The sequence below is a fragment of the Capricornis sumatraensis genome, chromosome 3 (assembly GCF_032405125.1).
Source record: "Capricornis sumatraensis isolate serow.1 chromosome 3, serow.2, whole genome shotgun sequence".
NCBI classification, from domain to species: domain Eukaryota; kingdom Metazoa; phylum Chordata; class Mammalia; order Artiodactyla; family Bovidae; genus Capricornis; species Capricornis sumatraensis.
The window spans coordinates 147691074-147715229 of NC_091071.1; the positions used below are offsets into that span (position 1 = coordinate 147691074).

Here is a 24156-nt window from a genome sequence, read left to right on the forward strand (position 1 = left end):
AAACTGGAGTGAATTGCCATTTCCTTCTCCAGGGATATTTAGTGCTAAATTCCCACAAAAAACTAAAGATAATTCACCAAAATAAAGACCTTAAGTTTCAGCCCTTGGCATGTTGCTGAGAGGGATGTAATCCGTGTAACAAAGCTCTGTGGGTTTTTTCCCTGGTTTCCAGAGCTCTGCTTAGCATGCAATCTTGTTTGTTTGGTTTTTTTTTTTTTTTTTGGTTGCTAAATCATGTCTGACTTTTTGTGACCCCAAGGACTGTAGCCCGCCAGGCTCCTCTGTCCATGGGGTTTGCAGAAAATAACACTGGAGTGGGTTGCCAGGGGATCTTCCTGGTAAGGAATCAAACTCTTGTCTCCTGCATTGGCAGGTGGATTCTTTACCAGTTAGCCACCAGGGAAGTCAAGTTTGCAATCTTAAAAACAGCTAATTGAAAGTAACAGGATTCAGTGGAGGTGGGTGAAGTTTTCAGTGGAGATTGAGTTCAATTTTGGTACAAAATTTTGCCACAGTATATAGTGTTAGAGTTCTGTAGAGAGGTGTATGAGGGCTTAGGTATGCCATATTGTTCTGGGATTCATTTGTTTCCCTTTGTCTGTGGGTTAAATATCAAAGCATAGTACTATTCATAGGAGAGAAATTCCAGTTGAACCACACTTATTTCTCCCCTCTAATCTACTTTCACTCTTAAAAGACTGTATCCAAAATATTGGCACAATGATATAAAGTTCATTCTACACAGAATCCTGGAGTTCCATATCTCCTATAATTTTTATATCTATAACTTCTACCCTTTATACAAAATGTCCTTTCAACGAATATGATAAAATAATAACCTGCACAAGAAACAAGTATTTTGGCCTGTTCTCCCCAGTCTTTCTTTGACTTGTAATTAAATCTGAATGGATTTTTTCATATTTCAAGTCTTCATGTATTATTGTACCAAATTTGTTCATTCGTTCAACAAATATTTGTTGGGTAACTACTAAATGCCCTGCAATATTCCAGACAGTGATTCTGTTAGCTTTGCCAAGAGCAAAGTGAGTGTTTCTAATAGAGATGAGTGATTCTGTTTGACAGATAGCAAGGTGAGTAGAAAGAGAAACTGGATAGTAAGATCGAATTACATCTTGGCTTCAGCACTTAGTGAGATCTGTCACTGAAACATCTGAAAATGAATATCTTCATCTACAAAACACTGAGAGAGTCATTTCCTAGGCAGGTTGATAAGAAGTCTAGGGGTCCCCAAGGAGAGAGGGGTCTGGAATTCTCAAGGAGGAAGAAAGGACAAACTTTTCTCCTTCTCTACATTCCTTAGGATTATATAACAACAATGTATTCTGCCTGAGGACAGTCTCTGGATTAAACCTTTTGGCTAATTCTGTAAATTATGGGAGTAGACCTGCTCTTTAAAAGGATTATATAACAACAATGTATTCTGCCTGAGGACAGCCTCTGGATTAAACCTTCTGGCTAATTCTGTTATCTTAAAATATGGGAGTAGGTCTGATGAGGTCTTTACAACCTCCAGACATTCTTTGGAGAGTATATAACTCCATTGTTAACACTAGCAAGGGGGTACCCGTTAGTCAGGTAAGCAATCTACCTGGAAAACAGACATTCCAGCCCTAGTCAAGTTGTCATGTGAAGGCAACCCTAGCCAAATTTTAACTGCAATCTCATGACAGACTCAAAGCTAAAACTGAGTCTGTTTTAAAGTTAAGTAATTACTTAAAGTTAAGTAGTAACAAAATTTCTGACCCATAGGAACTGGAAGATAATAAATGTTAGCTGTTGGATTTCCCCGGTGGTTCAGTGGTAAAGAATCCGCCTTGCAGTGTACGAGAAACGAGTTTGAGTCCCTGGTCTAGGAAGATTTGCCATGCTGTGAGGCAACTAAGCCCGTGCATCAAACTACTGAGCCACGCTCTGGAGTCTGACGACTGAAGTCCCCATGCCCTAGAGCCCACGCTCTGCAACAAGAGAAGCCACTACAATAAGAAGCCCTTAGCCCTGGCACCACAACGAGGGAGTAGCCCCTGCTTGCTGCAACTAGAGAAAGCCTGTGCACAGCAACAAAGACTCAACACAGCCAATAAATAAATTTAAAAAATATTTACTGCTGTTGCCACTAGTTTTGGGAGGCAATTTGTTATTGATAACTAATACAGCCTGTGATAGAAACACCTGGATGAAGATAAACAATTATAGCTGAAAATCTTTCAAACTTCCCTTAAGTGAACCTTCTGTATTGGAAAAAGAAAAATTAAATACCTCCTCAGAATTTCCTGATAGCTCAGTTGGTAAAGAATCCGCCTGCAATGCAAGAGACCCCTGTTCGATTCCTGGATTGGGAAGATCTGCTGGAGAGGGATAGGCTACCCATTCCAGTATTCTTGAGATTCCCTTATGGCTTAGCTGGTAAAGAATCCCCTTGCAATGCAGGATACCTGGGTTCTATCCCTGGGTTGAGAAGATCCCCTGGGGAAGGGAAAGGCTACTCACTCCAGGATTCTGGCCTGTAGAATTCATTCCACAGACTGTATAGTTCATGGGATTATAAAGAGTAGGACACGACTGAGTGATTTTCACTTTCACAAGGCTTCTATTACTACAGAAAAATATCCAAACTCCTAAGTCTAGTATTAGAAACCGTACATGATTGTTGGATAATCAACAAGGACTACGGCATAGCACATGGAACTCTGCTCAATGTTATGTGGCAGGCTGGATGGGAGAGGAGTTTGGAGAAGAATGGATACATGTATATGGTGGCATAGTGATAAAGAATCTGCCTGATTCAAACGTGTTCTCTTTAACGGCTGAATAATACTCCACTGTGTATATGCACCACAGTTTTCTTATCCATTCATCTGCTCATGGACATCTAGGTTGCTTCCATGTCCTGGCTATTATAAACAGTGCTGCGAAACCATACAATATTGTAAAGTAAAAATAATATTAATAATAATAAAATAAAAAAAAGAATCTGCCTGTCAATGCAAGAGATGCAGGAGACGCAGGTTCCAACCCTGGGTCAGAAAGGTCCCCTGGAGGAGGAAATGGCAACCCACTCCAGTATTCTTGCCTGAATAATCCCATGGACAGAGGAGCCTGGCAGGCTACAGTACATGGGGTCTCAAAGAGTTGAATGGGAATAAATGACTGAGCATGCATATGTATTGCTGAGTCCCTTTGCTGTTCCTCTGAAACTATCATAGCATTATTAATTGGCTATACTCAATACAAAATAAAGAGTTATTAAAAAAAAAAAAAAGAGTTGAGTGTGACCCAGGAAAATTTAAATGTTAAAAGAAAAAAAACAAACCACAAACCTTACATGATTGAATGACTCCCAAGTTGATCTCCTCTACTCTTTAGCACTCTACTTTGGCCAAATCAGTCAGTCTTACAGGAAATCAATCCTGCATACTCATTTGAAGAGCTGATGCTGAAACTTCAATACTTTGGCCACCTGATGTGAACAGCTGGTTCATTAGAAAAGACCCTGATGCTGGGAAAGACTGAGGGCAGAAGAAGAGGACGACATAGGTTGAGATGGCTGGATGGCATCACCGACTCAGTGAACATGAACTTGAGTAAACTTTGGGAGATGGTGAGGGACAGGGAAGCCTGGCTTGCTACATCCATGGAGTTGTAAAGAATCAGACACAATTGGCAACTGAACAACAGCAACCTGCTTGTTACAGATGTAGGCATGCCACATAGATATGAATCTCCAGAAACATTTTTGTATCATCTCCACAGAAGGCAGCAATTCCAAAACAATGAAACAACTTTTTGGACAGTTTTATCATTCTCCTAATATCATGAAACTAGCAGCACAGTGTTGCAGTGTTACAGTGTGAAGCACTTGTTTAAGTGAAACTGGATTCCCCAGGGTATGTAACTTAACCATGAAATCATCTTGGAGAAACCCCTGTGCAGAAAACTTCGGGAAATTATGAGTACTTCCTTCCTTAGTCACCAATCAGACAGTATTCTCTGAGATGAGGCCTTCTCTTCAACTGTCCTGAAAATGCTGTCTTCAACATGAGACATGAAAAGTGGTAAACCTGTGGACATCTTTAGGATTGCAGCAAGAAATTCAATGCTAAAATGAGGCAGAAAATGTTGGGAATGGCTGCAAGATAACTGAAGGTGAAGGCAGATTCTTCTTTAAGATTACACAAAGAATTAAACTCATTTTTTGATTCACTTTAGTAGTAGGGAGCAAGTAGAAAATGCAACTGACTTAAAATAAGAAAAGATAATTAAAAAGAAAGGAAAAGATAGCTCTCAAACATTGGGTTGCATAAGAATCATCTAAGGAGTTCTTTAAACTGTCAGGTCCCCAACACCACCCCTAGTCACAACACTCGGCACCTCATCACCTCATCATCTCTACCACATTCTCCATCACCATCACCGGGTGACAGTTCAGAAAGCCTAGAGTCAACCCCCTGAAACCTACATCTTTCATCAAGTGTCTTTAGATGATTTTGATTAAGGTAGAGTAGTTAAGGGTATCTGTTTGCAAATCACGAAGGTAGAGAAAAGATAATAAAAACTACTGTCAGTATTGTGATTCCTATATCATTTTCTCTTTAGCTACAATTCCACTCCCCAGAGTTGCCCTAAATTGTGTTAGTCTCATCTGGACAGTATGAAATTAGAGGATTATAGCTAGTTGTGCATGGAAAACCTCCATATTATAAAGAGTGGTGATGGTGGTTTAGTTGCTCAGTCATGTCCAACTCTTATCGATCCCATGGAATGTCTAAAGAAATCTGGATTTGAAAATCTGGGAAGAAAGTGAGGAATTGAAGGAGAAGGTGTTTAAAATTTTACCATTTCCAGGGCAATCAAGAGATCATGAAAATGAAAAGTGAAGTGCAAGTTTTAGAACCAGAACTCTGCTCAAACCACTTACCAGTTTCTACTAAACCATCTTTCATTCTGCTGCAGGAGCTTTTTCTAAAATGTTATCTGATCCCAATGTTCAGATTTTAGTTGTGTGTACATTTTTGTGTTACATGCATAGAAAAAAGTATAAGAAAAAGTACGCTGAACTGTTAACAGTGGTTATCTTTAGAAGGAAACTTATGTGTTACTTCTTTCTGAGACATTAATACTTATGTTACTAAATTTTAAACAGTAAGTGTGTATTTCTATGGTCAGAAAAAAATACATTTAAACAAAAGTAATCTACTAAAAAGTTCATCCTCTTCAAAATAAAGTTCAAAATATTGACCAAAAAGCCTCATCTCCCAATGCTCGCAATAAACATTCTCTTTTTTTCAGACAAAGCAAACTCCAAATTCCTGGCACATGTAACTCTTTCATGTCCTGTGCCCTCACTCATGTTGACTACTCTCTGTTAGGAATGCAAAGACACTGTCTAGTTGACAAACTCCTACTCATTACTCAAGAGCCATGCGAAGACATCAGATATTCTTATGAAGCCTTTCCTGATACCCCAGGCAGTGCTATATGAGCCACACTAGAGCCAAAGGCAAATGAAAGAGCAGTAATATTGACCTTGATTTTATTTAAAATTTTGGTATTCTGTATACAGAATTTTAAAATTAATTGATATTCTAGAATATAAAATATGACTGAACTTGATTAATGAGTTATTGTTAATCTTTCAAATTTTGCCTTGGATATGCTTCCTTGTAGCCCCAGCCTTGATTCCAGGTAAAATTTTCTGGACTCCATCTTCTCTGCTGCTTCTGGTCTTGGTCCTAGCTCCACTGTGGAATTTATTGCATTTATATTTATTGATTATAGTTCCTAATGTATAGTCTGGTGCAAACTTTTTGCTCTGAGTCCTCATGATGTTTTGAATCAGCACAGACATAAGAGATACATTTTAAATACGTGACAATAAGAAGAATAAATGTAAAACTTTAATTAGCTCTTAAATTTTCTGAGCTGGTTTCTTTATCAGTCAAATAATGAAAAACTAGATTGTCTCAATGATACTCAATTATTGATATTATACTATCTCTATATATTAAAATATAAACAATATTTTATATCATAAATAGTATAAAAATAATATCCAACACTAATGTAGCTCTTACTATGTCCCAGGAACTTTTCTAAGTATTTAACAAGTATTAATTCATTTAATTCTCACAACTCTGTAAAGTAGGTGCTGTCATTAACTTCAATATACAGATATGGAAAATAAGGCTCCAAGTATTCAAGAGATTTACTCAAAGCTTGTGTTTGAATCCAGGCAGTTTGGATCTCTAGTCTGTGCTCTAAGCCCCTACATTGCCTCTTACAATAGTAATGATTTTATATATAGGTATAAATATGCAAATATATAATTGAAATAAAGATTTTATTTTCTAAATGTGAAAATACTATTGAAGTGAAGTGAAGTCGCTCAGTCGTGTCTGACTCTTTGCAACCTCATAGACTGCAGCCTGCCAGGCTCCTCTGTCCATGGGATTTTCCAGGCAATAGTACTGGAATGGATTGCCATTTCCTTCTCTAGGGGATCTTCCCAATCCAGGGCTCGAACCTGGGTCTCCCGCATTGTAGACAGACGCTTTACCATCTGAGCCACCAGGGAAGTCCATAAGTCATCTAATTCTAACCCACAATGAGATTCTAACTGACCTGAGACAAGACAATATTGTATTCTATGACATTGCTTCCATGAGAGATACTTTCACTCTAAAAAATACACTGGTTCATTTATCTAAGCAAAGGACATGATATGACCTAATCAAAGAGAATGAGAAAATTTTGAATAGTGAGAGTAGTATAAAAATGAATAAGGTTTGGTAAGCCAGGTTTCCTGGGTGATGCTTAAAGGAAGGTTTAATAAAGCAGTCACTCAGGAAAACACACAGTCAGCCAACCATGAAGCCAGACCCTCACCTGTGAGCCTGTGTGTGGGCTTGATACCCTCTGACAAGTGCAAACAATTGGCTGAAATCACTTCGTTAACTCAGGCTCTGAGCTTCAAGGGTATAATGGAAACATCAACTGATAGTAGTCACCTCGGCAAATGACATTACTATACTTGTAAGAATTTTATCAGAAATCATTTGTTTATTTGTATTTATCATACAGCCTTGGATATTTGAGGTCCCTATGTGATCATAATAGGAATTCCTCTGGTCCAAAAGGAAAGGGGAGAAAAGGGGAAAGGAGTGAAAAAGAAGACATGTGGCTCCCAGAGCCACTTTTCATTGAGGTAATAACTGTGGGAAGCTTGTCAGGTGAATCATCAAAAGTAGGGCTGGTGTGAAATGACCAGAAAAAAAAAAAATCTCCTCCTCCTCCTCACTTCTTCCACTGTGCAATCAACAGCTATTCTTTACTCTTTATCTTTCAACTTGTTAAATTAAGTGTTACTGTACTTGAAGGTATTTCCGGTTCTCTGGAGCAACTCTGGGTACCAAGCCTTAGAGGGGATTAGTTGAGAAATCCTTTTGTCATGTTATGTAGCATTAGGGTGTGCATCTGCACTGTGTGAGAGACTGGCAGAATTCCAAGTCAGAGAGATGGGCCACTGCCAGCAGGAGCTGTGGCCGGCCCTGTGCACAGAGTGGTGGGGCTGTATTCACATCCCCCTTCCTTCTGCTCCACACGATCTGCCCGAATACCAAAAGCACACTCACAGACTAATCCCAGACTCAGTGTCTATGAATTTCCAGAATTTATCTCCGTATTATCATCTAAAGGGTCAGTAATGTTTCAAAAAAAAAAGTTAACTACTGATTTACAGATGGAAGAAGTAAACGACAGGACTCTGGCTTTGAAATTCAAAAACTGTTCCAACATTTTATGGACCTTAAGCAAGAAGTAGACTGTAAATCTCTCCCACACAAAAATCTCTTGTATGCATTCACAAGGGCTTATTAATTTGTGAAGGAAATTCCCAGGTGAATCTACCTGGGGAGGAGTGACAGAGCTTTATATCTATTTTCTTTTCCTAATATAACCATATAGACATTTTTGATAGCACGGTCATATTTATTTGGAGAGAAGTAAAAATCAAACCCTAAACAAGTTAACTTCTTGTCCTTAACTCACCTGATTTACAATGATAATTTTTTTATTATTATCCATCTCTGGGTGAGTTTTGTAATCCAAGCATCCATATCAATTTCACAAACTATCAAATTCTGACCAGTATATTGCACTCCTATTTTGTTCCCTATGTTGGGAATTATGCTGTATCTGAGAAGAATTTGAAGCTATGATATGATTTCTGCTATACATGTACTATCTGTCCAGTGAGTCAAGATTAAGCATAAGTCATTCAAAAACCACTACTAGCTAATACATTCACGAGAAAGACATAAAGGAGAAATAGCTGTAGTTTCAATGGTCAGGAAGGTGAAAAAGTAGGCCATAGATGGGAGCTTGTCATTTAATAGATGATGAGGAGGAGCTATGAACATGGGAAATGCAGAAGACTTTCAGACACGGTTTCTTTAAGCACACGCAACATACTGCCCAACAGAAAAAACAGAAAGTTGGATGAATCCTGATTATGAAGGTCTTGAAAGTGAGACAAAGAAGAGTTGAAACTTGATCGACCTGAAGAATATTTTAGGGATATATCTGATGACAAAATGTGGGAAGTGTTAGAGGCAGTGCTTCCAGAGATACAACCCCTGAAAAACACAAAGCAAAACAAAAAACACCTTTTGAAGAAATCCAGGCATAAAGCAATGAGATCTTGAACCAAAGGGTGGTAGGAAGGATGGAAGGGAAGGGATAACTCCAGGATGCATTTCACAAGATGGGTTCTGAACTGAAGGATAGTGGTTTGGGGAGGTGAAGTAAAGGGAGGAGTCAAGATGACTCAGATGGTTCTAACCTGAGAGACAGCCTAGTGTGGCTGGCACACCTGAGAATGGAGAAATAGGATGGGGCAAGCCTCAGCAGAAGATGAATGATGATGAGTTCCGAGCTTCCCAGAACAAAGCCTACATTAATTTCAGCCAAGCAACATAGAAAAGCATATTGTTTACTGTAGGTCCCTCAACTATTACTATTAAATCATGAGTGTTATGGGGAGCATGAAACACCCTGAAATTCTGTCCTCATGCACTTGTTTTTATTTCCATAAAAACACACCACACAAAAAGTCAGCAGTAAGAACAGGGCCAGATAAAAACCTCACTTCTTTGGCCTTCACAGCCTTCATCAGTGAGAGCCCTCATAAGCTCTTTCCTCTTACCAATTCAGATCCCAAAAGTATAACAACACCCATGTATCCCACAAACTGCCAATTAATCAATAATTCCAGTCTTTCTTCTTACGTTTTTTCCCTAGAGCCGCAGACAAATTGAGTTCACTTTTACAACCATGTTCTATCTCTGATAGTACTAACAGGTGGTATGAAGAAGAAAACGGAGAGGGTGTAAACTCTAATGAGTCAAACTCTAGGATTGCTATTGTTGGCCTTTGTAACCTGAAAAAACCCACTGTGTGGGCTGGGAGAAGGGAGGGAACTGTGGTTAAAATGAAGGCTCAGGCACATAGTAACTATGTGAACATTAGTAAATTACTTAACATTTCTATGCCTTGCTTATCTTTAAAATAGGAATAGTCATATTCAAGGAGATGATGTTAAGTATTAATTCAGGAAATCCATGCAAAGAACTTAGCAAGGTACTTGCTGATGTTGTCAATAAAAGTTTACTCTAATTATTATTTTTATCACATTCATGAAGCCAAAAAGTATGCTTTGGAAACCAAAAGATATGGTAGGAATGATGACTTTGCATTTACCCAAAGCTACTGAGTCACATCAGGATGGGTGGAAAAAATATCACCCTCTGATAACACAAGTTTGGATATCATTCCAGTTGGCACTTTCCCTTGCCTTCCAACAGTCCCTGTCTCTAGATGTGGGATGGGTTGGGCTTCTTCTCTTCTGAGGGGGCAGGGATATTCGAAACTGATAGTCTTGAGACAGTGGGAGTTTTATTCATCTCATGATCATATTTGTAGAATTTCCATTATGCTTTTAGTGATATTTCCACTAGAAAAATAATGCTTCTCATTAACTTCATAAAAATGTGTCTTTTTGTTGGCAAGACTACATTTTTTTTGGAGACCACTTATCTCACTATGGCAGGGTCTTACTACTCTTGAAAAGCAGTTGGCTCCTCACTGATGAGGAACTGTTTGCCTGCCCTTTCATGAGAATGTACGTATTAAAGGGAGACAGAAGTAACTCACTGCACATTATAGCTTGACTTAGCCTAAATGTGATTTGGGAGTTTGGTTTTGTTTTGTTTGCTTTTGCTCCCTAAGCATAACATTTTGGCTTTAATGTTTGCCTCTTGACAAGCCACCGCCTGTAGCAATTACAAGAGGTTAGAGCTATTTCAAACTTGGCGCCTTAGCCCATTTCTTCTCCATGTGAACAAGAAGCATCTGGGACTCCTGCCAGCCTATGGAAAGTTTTCTTTACTTGGAACTTATTATTTGCATGAGCAAGTTACCTAAGCTGTTGGTGGCAGTGCAGAAGGGAGTAAGTGAAGGCAGATGATGCTGAAAGTACGCATTTTCCTCCTGTCTGGCAATCACCACAGCAGGGACTGCAGCAGCTCCCTTACTCACCAGAAACCCAGTCTTCTCCAGAGCCCTCAGATAGAAAGACTATGGAGGGAGTCCTTTGAGTTGATGATATTTACTCTGAATGATTTATCAGTCCTACATACCTGCCTGGCTAATCTGGGAGCAGAAGATGCCCACGGGATGACAACTCCCATTTTCACCATAGCTGAGTTTCAACTGGGGTGTAGTCTGGAGTTTCATCCTCATTCCTCTATTGCCCAACTAGTACTGAGGAAGTCACTGTAGCCTGAAGAGGACTTTTAATTTGCGAAGCAGGAGTTGATTTCTGTGATACTAGAACTGCAATGATTCATGCAGAATTTGTCAAACAGAGGCAGCATTTCACATTAAAAACTATACATACCTCAGAATCTTCTTTTCCATATTTTTACATTTCATGATAGAGATGGAGAAGGAATTTATATCCCTAATTTCTAATTTTTAGTCTACTTTTGTAAAACCTAACTAATTGAAACATGAAAAAATTAGTACTGACTACTAGATGTAAAAAATGCCAATCCACAAGCTTAAAACCATATTCTGGAACCAGAGTGTCTGGGTTCAAATTCTGACACCACCACTTATTAACTGTGCAATCTTGGATGAGTTACTTCATCACTCTGTGCCTTGGGTTTCTTGACTGTGAAATGAATGACACAGCCATTACATAGTAGAAAATCAGGAAGTATTTATCATGATTATTACTAGCTCATTTTCATCTTTTGGTATAGTAGATGTAAGAAACAAAGAAAAACAATAATTTGAAAAAACAGAATTAAAAAACCTAAATTCAAACTGTCATTTTGAAGTTAATCCCTCTCTATAACAAGGGAGAGAAAAAAAGTAACTGCATCTATACCAGTTTTAGATTCTCTACATTACTCTACAGAATAGTACCTCCAGGGATAAAATTACATTTTATACTCTATTGATTATAGGGTGAGCTGAAATCTTGGACATACTTTACATTTGAATCTATGGAGAAGGAAATGGCAACCCACTCCAGTATTCTTGCCTGGAAAATCTCATGGACAGAGGGCTGCAGTCCATGGGGTCACAAAGAGTCAGGTACGACTAAGCAACTAACACTAATAAGAGGATAAAATACCACACAAATCTCATGGAAAATGATTTAGTAAAAGTAGTTTTTAAGGCCTTTCTCTCTTATTGCTTATGACTGAATTCTGGCAAATTAAAACATCTTTAGGTCCCAGTGTTCCCATCTGTAAATTAAGAGGGTCCCATTCAGTTCTAATAAAAAACAAATTGACTATTTTCTACTTAGTCTTATAAGGTCTGAGAGACCAATAAAAATACTTTTAATGTTTCATTTTTTCTATAATTTTGTTCCCTCCTCCCCACAAACAATCACCTCAAAACCAATTATCATTAGAGTATGATAACAGATTCATAGTTAAAAATGGTTATTCATTTCCTTTTGGACTGTGTGTTTTGCACAGTCTTTTATTTGGTCTATGAAGCACTTGTCACATAGTTTTTTTTTTTCAAGCTTTTCTTCATAAGTTAGTGGGGTAATAAGAGCTCTCCATGATTTTCCCCCATGAATCTCTAAATTCTATTGGTGGTGGTGGTTTAGTTGCTAAGTCGTGTCTGACTCTTGTGACCCCATGGTCTGTAAGCTCCTCTGTCCATGGGCTTTTCAAGGCAAGAGTACTGGAGTGAGTTGTCATTTCCTTTTCCACTAGATCTTACTGTGCTGTGTTTAGTCGCTAAGTCATGTCGGACTCTTTGCGACCCCATGGACTGTAGCCTGCCGGGCTCATCTGTCTGTGGGGATTCTCCAGGCTGCTATGTCCTCTTCCAGGGGATCTTCCTAATCCAGGGATCAAACCCAGATTTCCCACATTGCAGGTGGATTCTTTACCATCTGAGCCACCAGGGAAGCCCTTCCAACAGTATGCAATGGAATAAATCTGTTATAAGGAACTAATATATGCACAATATGAAGAAAATAAAATTATAATGTTTTTATAAACAACCTAATAAAATCTCATCAATAACTCTACATAACAAATTTGTGCAAAAGTCCTTTAGAAATGATTAAGTGCAATTCGAATGTAAGGAATTATTTATTCTAGCACCAAAAGTTTAAATGCTTCACACTAACTGAATCAATATTTTCTTTTGAATTATCATATTGTGTATGATTCAAATAGATTCCACCATGGCTCTCATCTTCTTAAGATCAGGTGATTGAAAAGCACTGTACTTATTTTTAAAAGCCACTAGTTCATTATTCTCTTTACAAATAATTCAGCACAGTATTCTTTTATTTGGTGAGTTACCATAATTTATCTGAAATGCAATTTGATTTCTCAGAAATCATATTTACAAGCTTTCTAGGAGACGGCTGCTTTGTGAAACATGAGACATCTGACTTGACTTTACTCCTCTCCAAGAAACTGACTCCAAAGTTTAAAAACAAAAGTAAGAACTGCTGCTGCTGCTAAGTCACTTCAGTCGCGTCCGACTCTGTGCAACCCCATAGAGGGCATCCCACCAGGCTCCCCCGTTCCTGGGATTCTCCAGGCAAGAACACTGGAGTGGGTTGCCATTTCCTTCTCCAATTCAGGAAAGTGAAAAGTGAAAGTGAAGTCGCTTAGTCGTGCCCGACCCTCAGCAATCCCATGGACTGCAGCCCACCAGGCTCCTCCGTCCATGGGATTTTCCAGGCAAGAGTACTGGAGTGGGGTGCCATTGCCTTCTCTGAAAGTAAAAACAACCTTGTCAAATCTGCGGGGTTAAAAGCTCATCCTGCTCAATTCTGAAGACTTTTCTGAATCGCTTCCACATTTCATCCAAGATCCAAAAGAAATCATGAACTGAGTTGAGCACTGTGCCAGTTTTATAACTTGGTAATTATTAAATGTAACTAACCAATATTAATTGGAAAACAATTTTCTTTTAAACTAAATGTTTTGATACATATGCACCATTCAAATATTAGCCCAGAAGAGAGATGAGATTTTTATAATGCTCTGGATTTCATCATTCAGTTGATTAAATTCCAGTCTATGGCTTCTCCCATGATACAAAAGCAAAGGATGATCTAGCTTGAGATGGCTGCCTGTTTGTCTTGCATACAACATGGTGATATTTATGAGTTATCTGTGACAAATGATAAGTGATTTAAAATTTTATAAAGATTAAAATATATTCTGGCTTCTACATATTATATTTTTCTAGATAAATGGTACAGGCTCAACTCCTTACTCTTTTAATTCAAAAGACTGAGGAAAAGACATATAAGTATTTATACAAATATTGATATTTCCAATTGGAAAAATTACTTAAAAAATGAATTTTAGAATAAAGCAGTAAAGTGGTAGCAAAATAAATTTTAACCAGAATCCAAAAGTTAGAGAAATAAATGTTATTTACTTACAAGTTGGCTTTGGTCTTGGAGGAAATTTGGTCCGGGTAATAGCCAAAATTATGAAAATCATAACTGGCCATAAAATCAAGACAAGTGTCCAAAGCTGCAAAGTAATGACAGAAAAAATGTTAATTATATTGCTAAACCAAAACATCTGACAAGTACATTATTCTACAAAATTCCAATACAAGCTAGATATTTGCCTATAAATGTTATTAATAAGAAAGGAATAAGATTTTTTAAATGTAAGAGACCTTGAAATAAATTCAAGAAGGAATTTTCCAGGTTTAAAACCTTAAAATGATCTTCTGAAGCCTGCTTTCCAATGACCTTTCTTAACTACCCCAAGAATGATGATCTTAAAAGTCAAGTATGATCAGGAAATTCCTAACTTGAAAATCTTTTAGAGCTTCCCAGTTATTTGTTGAATAAGGCTTAACAAGATAAACAAGGCATACAAAACCCAACCTAATTTCTACCAAGACATATCTTACCACTTCCAGTATTAGCATGCTAAGCCCAGGTATAAAGATTAGTTTGTGACATTGGATAATGACTCAATAAATATTATTGAACAAGTGAATGAATGATTGCTGAGCCACCAGGGAAGCCCTCAATGAATGTTAGAGAAATTTCTGTTAGAGAATTTCACTTTAAGACACTTAAGGAGCAGCTTTCCTCCCCATGTAAACATGATTCAGTTCATAAGACACCATCAGCTTAATATTTTACATGCCTATAAAGTTGGTTCCAGAGCAGTGAAAAACATGTATTCACAAGATAACTGAGTTGGTAAAGAATCTGCCTGTAATGCAGGAGACCTGAGTTTGATCCTTAGGTTGGGAAGATGCCCTGGAGAAGGGATAGCCTACCCACTCCAGTATTCTTGGGCTTCCCTTGTGGCTCAGCTGGTAAAAAATCCGTTCACAACGTGGGAGACTGGGTTCGATCCCTAGGTTTGGAAGATCCCCTGGAGAATGGAAAGTCTACTCACTCCAGTATTCTGGCCTGGAGAATTCCATGGACTGTATAGTCCATGGGATCACAAAGAGTCAGACATGACTGAGTGATTTCCACTTTTCTTTTCACAAGAACCTTAACTGTGATATGCAAGCAGTTAGAGTGCTCGAACCAAACCACACAGAACATTTTTCTGTAAGTCAAACTTGAACTATGTTTCTGATTATGCAGTCAGATGCATTTTCATTCCTCCCCCATTTTTCAGAGATGATGTGCTTCTGCCAAATTTCGATGTACTTCCTGGGGCTCTTCAGTTCTCCGAAACAATCTAGACCCATTCAGCTACAAATCCTTAAGTAATGTTCAACTTAAATTTTCCATGAAAATCTCCATGTGTCTCCGTTAGCACTGACCTCCTTGCTGGCAGATATGTCACCAAATTCTTAGGCTTTGGGTTTAAGGGCCGTTTTAAAAAATGGAGCAAGTTGACTGTCAATCCTAAGGTACTAAGCTTAACCACAATGTAAAAGCTTGCAGACAGGCTCACAGCTACAGCAGTGTTTCTCAAGCATAAATATGCATGGAAAATCACCTAAGGATCTTGTAAACACATAGATTCAGATTCAGTAGATCTAAGGCTGGCTAGAGATACTTTATTTCTTTCTAACAAGCTCCAGGTACATGCTGCTGTTGCTGTGGTCCATGGACCACTTTTGGAACAGAGTGATTCTAAATGCATCTTACCCCACTGAACTAGCAGAACTGTTTAGTGCTGGAATATTTTTGCTGGAAAGTTCCTTTGAGCTCACCTACTGAACAGAATTCTGGGCATTTGTAAACTTGGATAGAAAAAATATTATATTTTTAATTTCTCCTGCTTATGACTGAAATAATATTTCCATTAATGGAAATTAATGTAGTATTTCCATTAATGACAAATGTAGGCAAGGAACTACAAGATTATTAGAAGCACCTGTGACCTTGTCGCCTACAGAAACCACAGATATTTTCAAATCATATTAGCGCTGTTACAGATACTTCAAAGTACTGTTTATACTCATCATAGAATTACAATTAGAATTGTCATGGATTCACCTTTATTTATTTAATGCTATATAAGGTCGGCAGCCGGGAAGAGCCACCCCGCGCCCAAGGCCAGGGGCAGCGGCCGGGAAGAACAACACACGTCCAAGGAGAGGTGGCCACGCTGGCGCAGGAGCGCATAGAGGAGTCATCCCATGTTGAAGGTCAGGAAGGGCAGTGGTGAGAAGATACCCTTCGTCCAAGGTAAGGAGCAGTGGCAGCACTTTGCTGGAGCAGCCGTGAAGAGATACCCCATACCCAAGGTAAGAGAAACCCAAGTAAGATGGTAGGTGTTGCAAGAGGGCATCAGAGGGCAGACACACTGAAACCATACTCACAGAAAACTAGTCAATCTAATCACACTAGGACCACAGTCTTGTCTAACTCAATGAAACAAAGCCATGCCTGCGGGGGCAACCCAAGACGGTGGGTCATACTGGAGAGGTCTGACAGAATGTGGTCCACTGGAGAAGGGAATGGCAAACCACTTCAGTATTCTTGCCTTGGGAACCCCATGAACAGTATGAAAAGGCAAAATGATAGGATACTGAAAGAGGAACTCCCCAGGTCAGGAGGTGCCCAATATGCTACTGAAGATCAGTGGAGAAGTAACTCCAGAAAGAATGAAGGGATGGAGCCAAAGCAAAAACAATACCCAGCTGTGGATGTGACTGGTGATAGAAACAAGGTCCGATGCTATAAAGAGCAATATTGCATAGGAATCTGGAATGTCAGGTCCATGAATCAAGGCAAATTGGAAGTGGTCAAACAGGAGATGGCAAGAGTGAACGTCGACATTCTAGGAATCAGCGAACTACAATGGACTGGAATGGGTGAATTTAACTCAGATGACCATTATATCTACTTCTGTGGGCAGGAATCCCTCAGAAGAAATGGAGTAGCCATCATGGTCAACAGAAGAGTCTGAAATGCAGTACTTGGATGCAATCTCAAAAACGACAGAATGATCTCTGTTTGTTTCCAAGGCAAACCATTCAATATCACAGTAATCCAAGTGTATGCCCCAACCAGTAATGCTGAAGAAGCTGAAGTTGAATGGTTCTATGAAGACCTACAAGACCTTTTAGAACTAACACCCAAAAAAGATGACCTTTTCATTATAGGGGACTGGAATGCAAAAGTAGGAAGTCAAGAAACACCTGGAGTAACAGGCAAATTTGGCCTTGGAATGCGGAATGAAGCAGGGTAAAGACTAATAGAGTTTTGCCAAGAAAATGCACTGGTCATAGCAAACAACCTCTCCCAACAACACAAGAGAAGACTCCACACGTGGACATCACCAGATAGTCAACACCAAAATCAGATTGATTATATTCTTTGCAGCCAAAGATGGAGAAGCTCTATACAGTTAGCAAAAACAAGACCGGGAGCTGACTGTGGCTCAGATCATGAACTCCTTATTGCCAAATTCAGACTTCAATTGAAGAAAGTAGGGAAAACCGCTAGACCATTCAGGTATGACCTAAATAAAATCCCTTATGATTATATAGTGGAAGTGAGAAATAGACTTAACGGCCTAGATTTGATAGATAGAGTGCCTGATGAACAATGGAATGAGGTTCGTGACATTGTACAGGAGACAGGGATCAAGACCATCCCCATGGAAAAGAAATGCAAAAAAGCAAAATGGCTATCTCAGGAGGCCTTACAAATAGCTGTGAAAATAAGAGAAGCGAAAAGCAAAGGAGGCTAGGAAAGATACCCATTTGAATGCAGAGTTCCAAAGAATAGCAAGAAGAGATAAGAAAGCCTTCTTCAGCGATCAATGCAAAAACATAAAGGAAAACAACAGAATGGGAAAGACTAGAGATCTCTTCAAGAAAATTAGAGATACCAAGGGAACATTTCATGCAAAGATGGGCTCGATAAAGGACAAAAATGGTATGGACCTAACAGAAGCAGAAGATATTAAAAAGAGGTGGCAAGAATACACAGAAAAACTGTACAAAAAAGAGCTTCACGACCTGGATAATCATGATGGTGTGATCACTCATCTAGAGCCAGACATCCTGGAATGTGAAGTCAAGTGGGCCTTAGAAAGCATCACTACGAACAAAGCTAGTGGAGGTGATGGAATTCCAGTGGAGCTATTTCAAATCCTGAGAGATGATGCTGTGAAAGTGCTGCACTCAATATGCCAGCACATTTGGAAAACTCAGCAGTGGCCACAGGACTGGAAAAGGTCCGTTTTCATTCCAATCCCAAAGAAAGGCAATGCCAAAGAATGCTCAAACTACCGCACAATTGCACTCATCTCACATGCTTCTAAAGTAATGCTCAAAATTCTCCAAGCCAGGCTTCAACAATAAGTGAACCGTGAACTTCCTGATGTTCAAGCTGGTTTTATAAAGGCAGAGGAACCCGCAGATCAAATTGCCAACATCTGCTGGATCATCGAAAAAGCAAGAGAGTTCCAGAAAAACATCTATTTCTGCTTTATTGACTATGCCAAAGCCTTGGACTGTGTGGATCACAATCAACTGTGAAAAATTCTGAGAGAGATGGGAATACCAGACCACCTGACCTGCCTCTTGAGAAACCTATATGCAGGTCAGGAAGCAACAGTTAGAACTGGACATGGAACAACAGACTGGTTTCAAATAGGAAAAGGAGTACATCAAGGCTGTATATTGTCACCCTGCTTATTTGACTTCTATGCAGAGTACATCACGAGAAACGCTGGACTGGAAGAAACACAAGCTGGAATCAAGATTGCCGGGAGAAATATCAATAACCTCAGATATGCAGATGACACCACTCTTATGGCAGAAAGTGAAGAGGAACTAAAAAGCCTCTTGATGAAAGTGAAAGAGGAGAGTGAAAAGGTTGGCTTGAAGCTCAACATTCAGAAAACAAAGATCATGGCATCCGGTCCCATCACTTCATGGGAAATAGATGGGGAAACAGTGGAAACAGTGTCAGACTTTATTTTTGGGGGCTCCAAAATCACTGCAGATGGTGACTGCAGCCATGAAATTAAAAGATGCTTACTTCTTGGAAGGAAAGCTATGATCAACGTAGATAGCATATTGAAAAGCAGAGACATTACTTTGCCGACTAAGGTCCATCTAGTCAAGGCTATGGTTTTTCCAGTAGTCATGTATGGATGTGAGAGTTGGACTGTGAAGAAGGCTGAGCACCGAAAAACTGATGGTTTTGAACTGTGGTGTTGGAGAAGACTCTTGAGAGTCCCTTGGACTGCAAGGAGATCCAACCAGTCCATTCTGAAGGAGATCAGCCCTGGGATTTCTTTGGAAGGAATGATGCTAAAGCTGAAACTCCAGTACTTTGGCCACCTCATGCGAAGAGTTGACTCATTGGAAAAGACTCTGATGCTGGGAGGGATTGGGGGCAGGAAGAGAAGGGGACGACAAAGGATGAGATGGCTGGATGGCATCACTGACTTGATGGACGTGGGTCTGAGTGAACTCCAGGAGTTGGTAATGGACAGGGAGGCCTGGCGTGTTGCAATTCATGGGGTCGCAGGGAGTCGGACACGACTGAGTGACTGAACTGACTGAACTGAAGTGAAACATATATTATCATATCATGAACTTGCATTTTGATACTTAACAACTGAATTTCTATATAATTGGTTTTATTTGTAATGCTATTTTTTTTCTTGATTTAAAAACATTATTCTTAGAAGGACCATAGGCTTCGCCATGTTGGCCAAGACATTCATAGCACAGAAGTGGTTAAGAAGCCTTGATCTGATCCAGCTCCCTTTTTTATTCTTTGGCCACAGAAGGTTAGCATAATTAATCCAAAGTTAGATACCCAGTTGGGAAGCAGAGCAGGGGACAAGGATCTGGACACCTGATACTTAAACTAGCATTTTAAAAAAATCATACCACTCCAAGAAACAAATAAGAAAGTACTACAGGAAGTGTATAGGAATAATATGTGCTATGAAAATATAAGATGTGTTACTATTCTAGCCTAGTCTCTGATATGTTCAAAAATTAGTCTATTCTTTGAAGATCCTAGATACAAGTTACCATTTTTATCCTATGTGACTCATTTGAAAAGTAGACTATAAGGAATTAAGGTTAAAAATATTTGATGTTTGTGGGTTTACTGGTTTTATACTTAAAGTCATAGTTATTCTTTTAAAAATTTATTCATCTGAGTAGGTTTAATGCCCCAAAGCTACTTTTAGGAACACCTATCCATTTTCCATAGCAACCTCTTGAGAATTCAGTGAGCAACTGAAATCAAATACACCAACACAAATGTACATTCACATTCAAATAAGGGACATTTGTCATGGGTTATCTTTAAGTTATCCTTTGGTTGATCTAATTTGATGGTTTCATGAGTATGTTTCAGTAAATTCTGAGATTAATTTTAGACATGATTTAAATCCAAACAAAAAATGCAATCTGTATTGGAGTAATTTAAGGTAATTTAGACCCTGTTACAGGTAAAATCCACAGCAAGCCCATAAACAATGTATTATCACAAGATTTCCCTCAGGATTTTAGGTCAGAGAGGTCTGGAGAACATTTCTGCATACAGCTCTATAGAGGGATAATAAATCCAAAGCCCTCCACATTGTGATCTTGGAAATGTTAAGGTTGACAAGTTAATCACAAAACCAAGAAATAAGCAAATTTTAAATGTTCATACCAGCAGGATTGCTTGCAACACCATTCTAAATATTATCATAAACAACCTAGAAGCAAATGCAATGCCATGGATCTAAATACTAAACCAATGAGCCATAGCTTTGTTTGTTTGGAAGAAATGCTGAAATATTGATTTTACATAAACATACATCAGGGCTACTTGAAAACTCTGGGAAAAGTAGTTTTTAAGAGTTTCATACTTTTGCTAACATTTTAATCTTATTTCATGTGCCTCTATACCTCACTTGCATTCCACCTCCCCTGCTTTCTTGACATCTAATGGCATATGCACACTGAGTAATTTACAGTTTTCTAGTGGACCATGTGGAGAAGGAAATGGCAACCCACGCCAGTGTTCTTGCCTGGAGAATCCCAGGGATGGGGGAGCCTGGTGGGCTGCCGTCTGTGGGGTCGCACAGAGTCGGACACGACTGAAGCGACTTAGCAGCAGCAGCAGCAGCAGTGGACCCTGGCATTTGTCTCTTTTTATCTCTCCACAGTTTATTTTCTATTGATATGTTCCCTTCTGTTTTTTCCCTCTTCACTCTTTTTTTCTGAAAAATTCAGTGCCCAAAATTCCTTAGATGGAGCAAGCAAGGTCAGTCCACACTAGGACTCAGGGCACCATGGTGACACAGTGAGGGAACTGGGTCCCTAGCAAGGTGAAGAGGATACCCACAATACAGCAGCCGGGCATTGGGGAGTCAGGACCCAAGTTGGGTAAGGAGGGTACCTGTGCAGGGCAAGGAGCAGGTGATTGTTTTCACATAGGAAGGTTCATCGAAAGAAAGTATATCCCCCATTAGAGGAGTTGGGCTTCTCACTATCCAACAGGGAAATTATAAACATGGAAAAGGGGGAAACTAGAATGAACTCTGTAATGTTGGGTTAGAAGGAAAGACATAAAGGCTATGAATTACTAGTTCATGAACTATAGCTAGAAATGTGTGTACAGCTTATTTCTTTCTTTCCAGTCCCACAAGTAGTTTCTGCCTCATTGTATAATTTCTGTGTCCCAGTCCTGGGAATACCTATTTCTTCAAGAAAGACTAGCTTCTTTTAGAGGATGAAAGATAACTGTGCTTGTTGCTATTGGGCTATCACTGTTTTCCAGGCTGAAGAGAGCTATAAAATATATGTAGAATGTGTACAGATACAGAGATAGTTAGATACATACATGCATACATAAATCTAAAGAAACAGATAGGCAGATCAATAGATAGAAGGGTGCCAGACACACTGCTCAGAGAATCTCAGAGAATGTGCTTTATTGATGTGTCTCCAACATTCTCTGAGATTCTCTGAGCAGAACCTGGGTCTCCCACATTGAAGGCAGACACTTTACCCTCTGAGCCACCATAAAGTGAGACAAATTGACACCATGCACCACCTGATGGGTTGAAATATGAAGAACACAGCATTATTCTGCGGTATTCCTTCCAGAGACAAACAATCCAGGTCTCTACAAAACAGGGCTTCTCTGGTGGCTCAGAGGGTAAAGAATTGGCCTGCAATGCGGAGACCTGGATTTGATCCCTGCGTTAGGAAGAACTCCTGGAGGAGGGCATGGCAACCTACTCCAGTATTCTTGCCTGGAGAATCCTGATGGACAGAGGAGCCTGGTGGGCTAAAATCCATGGGGTCATAAAGAGTTGGACATGACTGAGCAACTAAGCACAGCTACAAACCAACAGAAACTCTACAAAACAACTGGTCTTAGACGTTCAAAATGTGTCAGGGTCATGAAAGTCAAGGAAAGACTACTGAACAGTCACAGACTGAAGGAAACTAAAGACATGAAAACTAGATACAGAACATGATTCTGAATCATGTCTTTTTTCTATGAAGGACATGATTGGGAGAACTGGTGATGCTTGAATTGGATCTAAGAATTTAACGGTGGCACTGGCTTATGTGCCACCAACATTCATTCAAGAAACAAAGATCATGGCATCCGGTCACATCACTTCATAGCAAATAGATGGGGAAACAATAGAAACAGTGACAGACTTAATTTTCTTGGGCTCCAAAATCACTTCAGATGGCAACTGCAGCCATGAAATTAAAAGAAGCTTGCTCATCAGAAGAAAAGCTATAAAAAAACCTAGACAGTGTATTAAATTGCAAAGTCATCACTTTAGCAACAAAGGTCTGTACAGTCAAAGCTATGGTTTTCTAGTAGTTATGTATGGATGTGAGAGCTGGACCATAAAGAAGGTTGTGTAAGTGAAAGTCGCTCAGTAGTGTCTGACTCTTTGCAACCCCATGGACTATATAATCCATGGATTCTCTAGGCCAGAATACTGGAGTGAGTTGCTGTTCCCTTCTCCAGGGGATCTTCCCAACTCAGGGATTGAACCCAGGTCTCCTGCATTGTAGGCAATTGTCTTTACCAACTGAGACACCAGGGAAGCCCAAAGAAGGCTGAGCACTGAAGACTTGACACTTGTGAACTGTGGTGTTGGAGAAGACTCTTGAGAGTCCTTGGACTGCAAGGAGATCAAACCAGTCAATCCTAAAGGAAATCAGTCCTGACTCTTCATTGGAAGGACTGATGCTGAAGCTGAAACTCCAATACTTTGGCAACCTGATGTGAAGTATTGACTCATTGGAAAAGACCTTGATGCTGGGAAAGACTGAAGGCAGGAGAAGGGAGTAACAGAGGATGAGATGGTTGGATGGCATCACCAACTCATTGGACATGAGTTTGAGCAAGTTCTGGGAGATAGTGATGGACAGAGAAGCCTGGCATGCAGCAGTTCATGGGGTTGTAAAGAGTCAGACACAACTGAGCAACTGAAGGACAATGACTGGCTTATGTTGGAAGATGTCCTTGTTTATGAAGTATGCACACCAAATTATCTGAGATAATGGGGCATCAACCTCAACGAGCTCTCAAAAAAATATATATTTGTACTGTTCTTGCAACTTTAAATTTGAAATTATTTTAAAATTTAAAAAACATGAAATTATTTTAAAAGTATTTCCTTTTGAAAATCCAGAACCACTTTTTTAAAGACAGCAAAAGAGAAGGGATGAAAGACCAAGAAAAGAGATTTTTTTAAAAAAATGCTTTATATCCAAGGATGTCTATCTTTTGCATGCATATGGTAAGGTTTGGAGAATTAATGATGATAACAGGACATATTTCAGTGGCCTTGAAATCAGTGAGGTCATCCACTGAAAATTCTAAGTTTAAATCTTAATAAATTGCTTGAATAAACCAAATGTAAATTCATTCTAAATTTTCCATTTAGTGCTGATCTGTAGTAATTTTTAACTCATGAATTACCTAGAAACATTTACCTCTGTATTTGCTGAGAACTATTGTTTCAAATCTTTGAAAAACTTTCAAATCTAATTTTCTAACAAAAACTTGGCAAAGCACATAATTTCAACTTTATGTCATTCACATTCCATTACTTTGTTAGACTCTTTTATTTTAATTATTGTTAG

The 24156-nt window shown here is 39.1% G+C and overlaps 1 protein-coding gene across 1 annotated transcript in view; it reads right to left on the reverse strand.

Moving 5' to 3' along the window:
* Positions 1-24156, reverse strand: part of ABCA12 (ATP binding cassette subfamily A member 12) — a 210085-nt gene that overhangs the window by 180420 nt on the left and 5509 nt on the right. The window contains exon 2 of the mRNA XM_068967745.1: positions 14015-14108. Coding sequence (XP_068823846.1) covers positions 14015-14108 — 94 coding nt within the window. The remainder of the gene's footprint in view (positions 1-14014; positions 14109-24156) is intronic.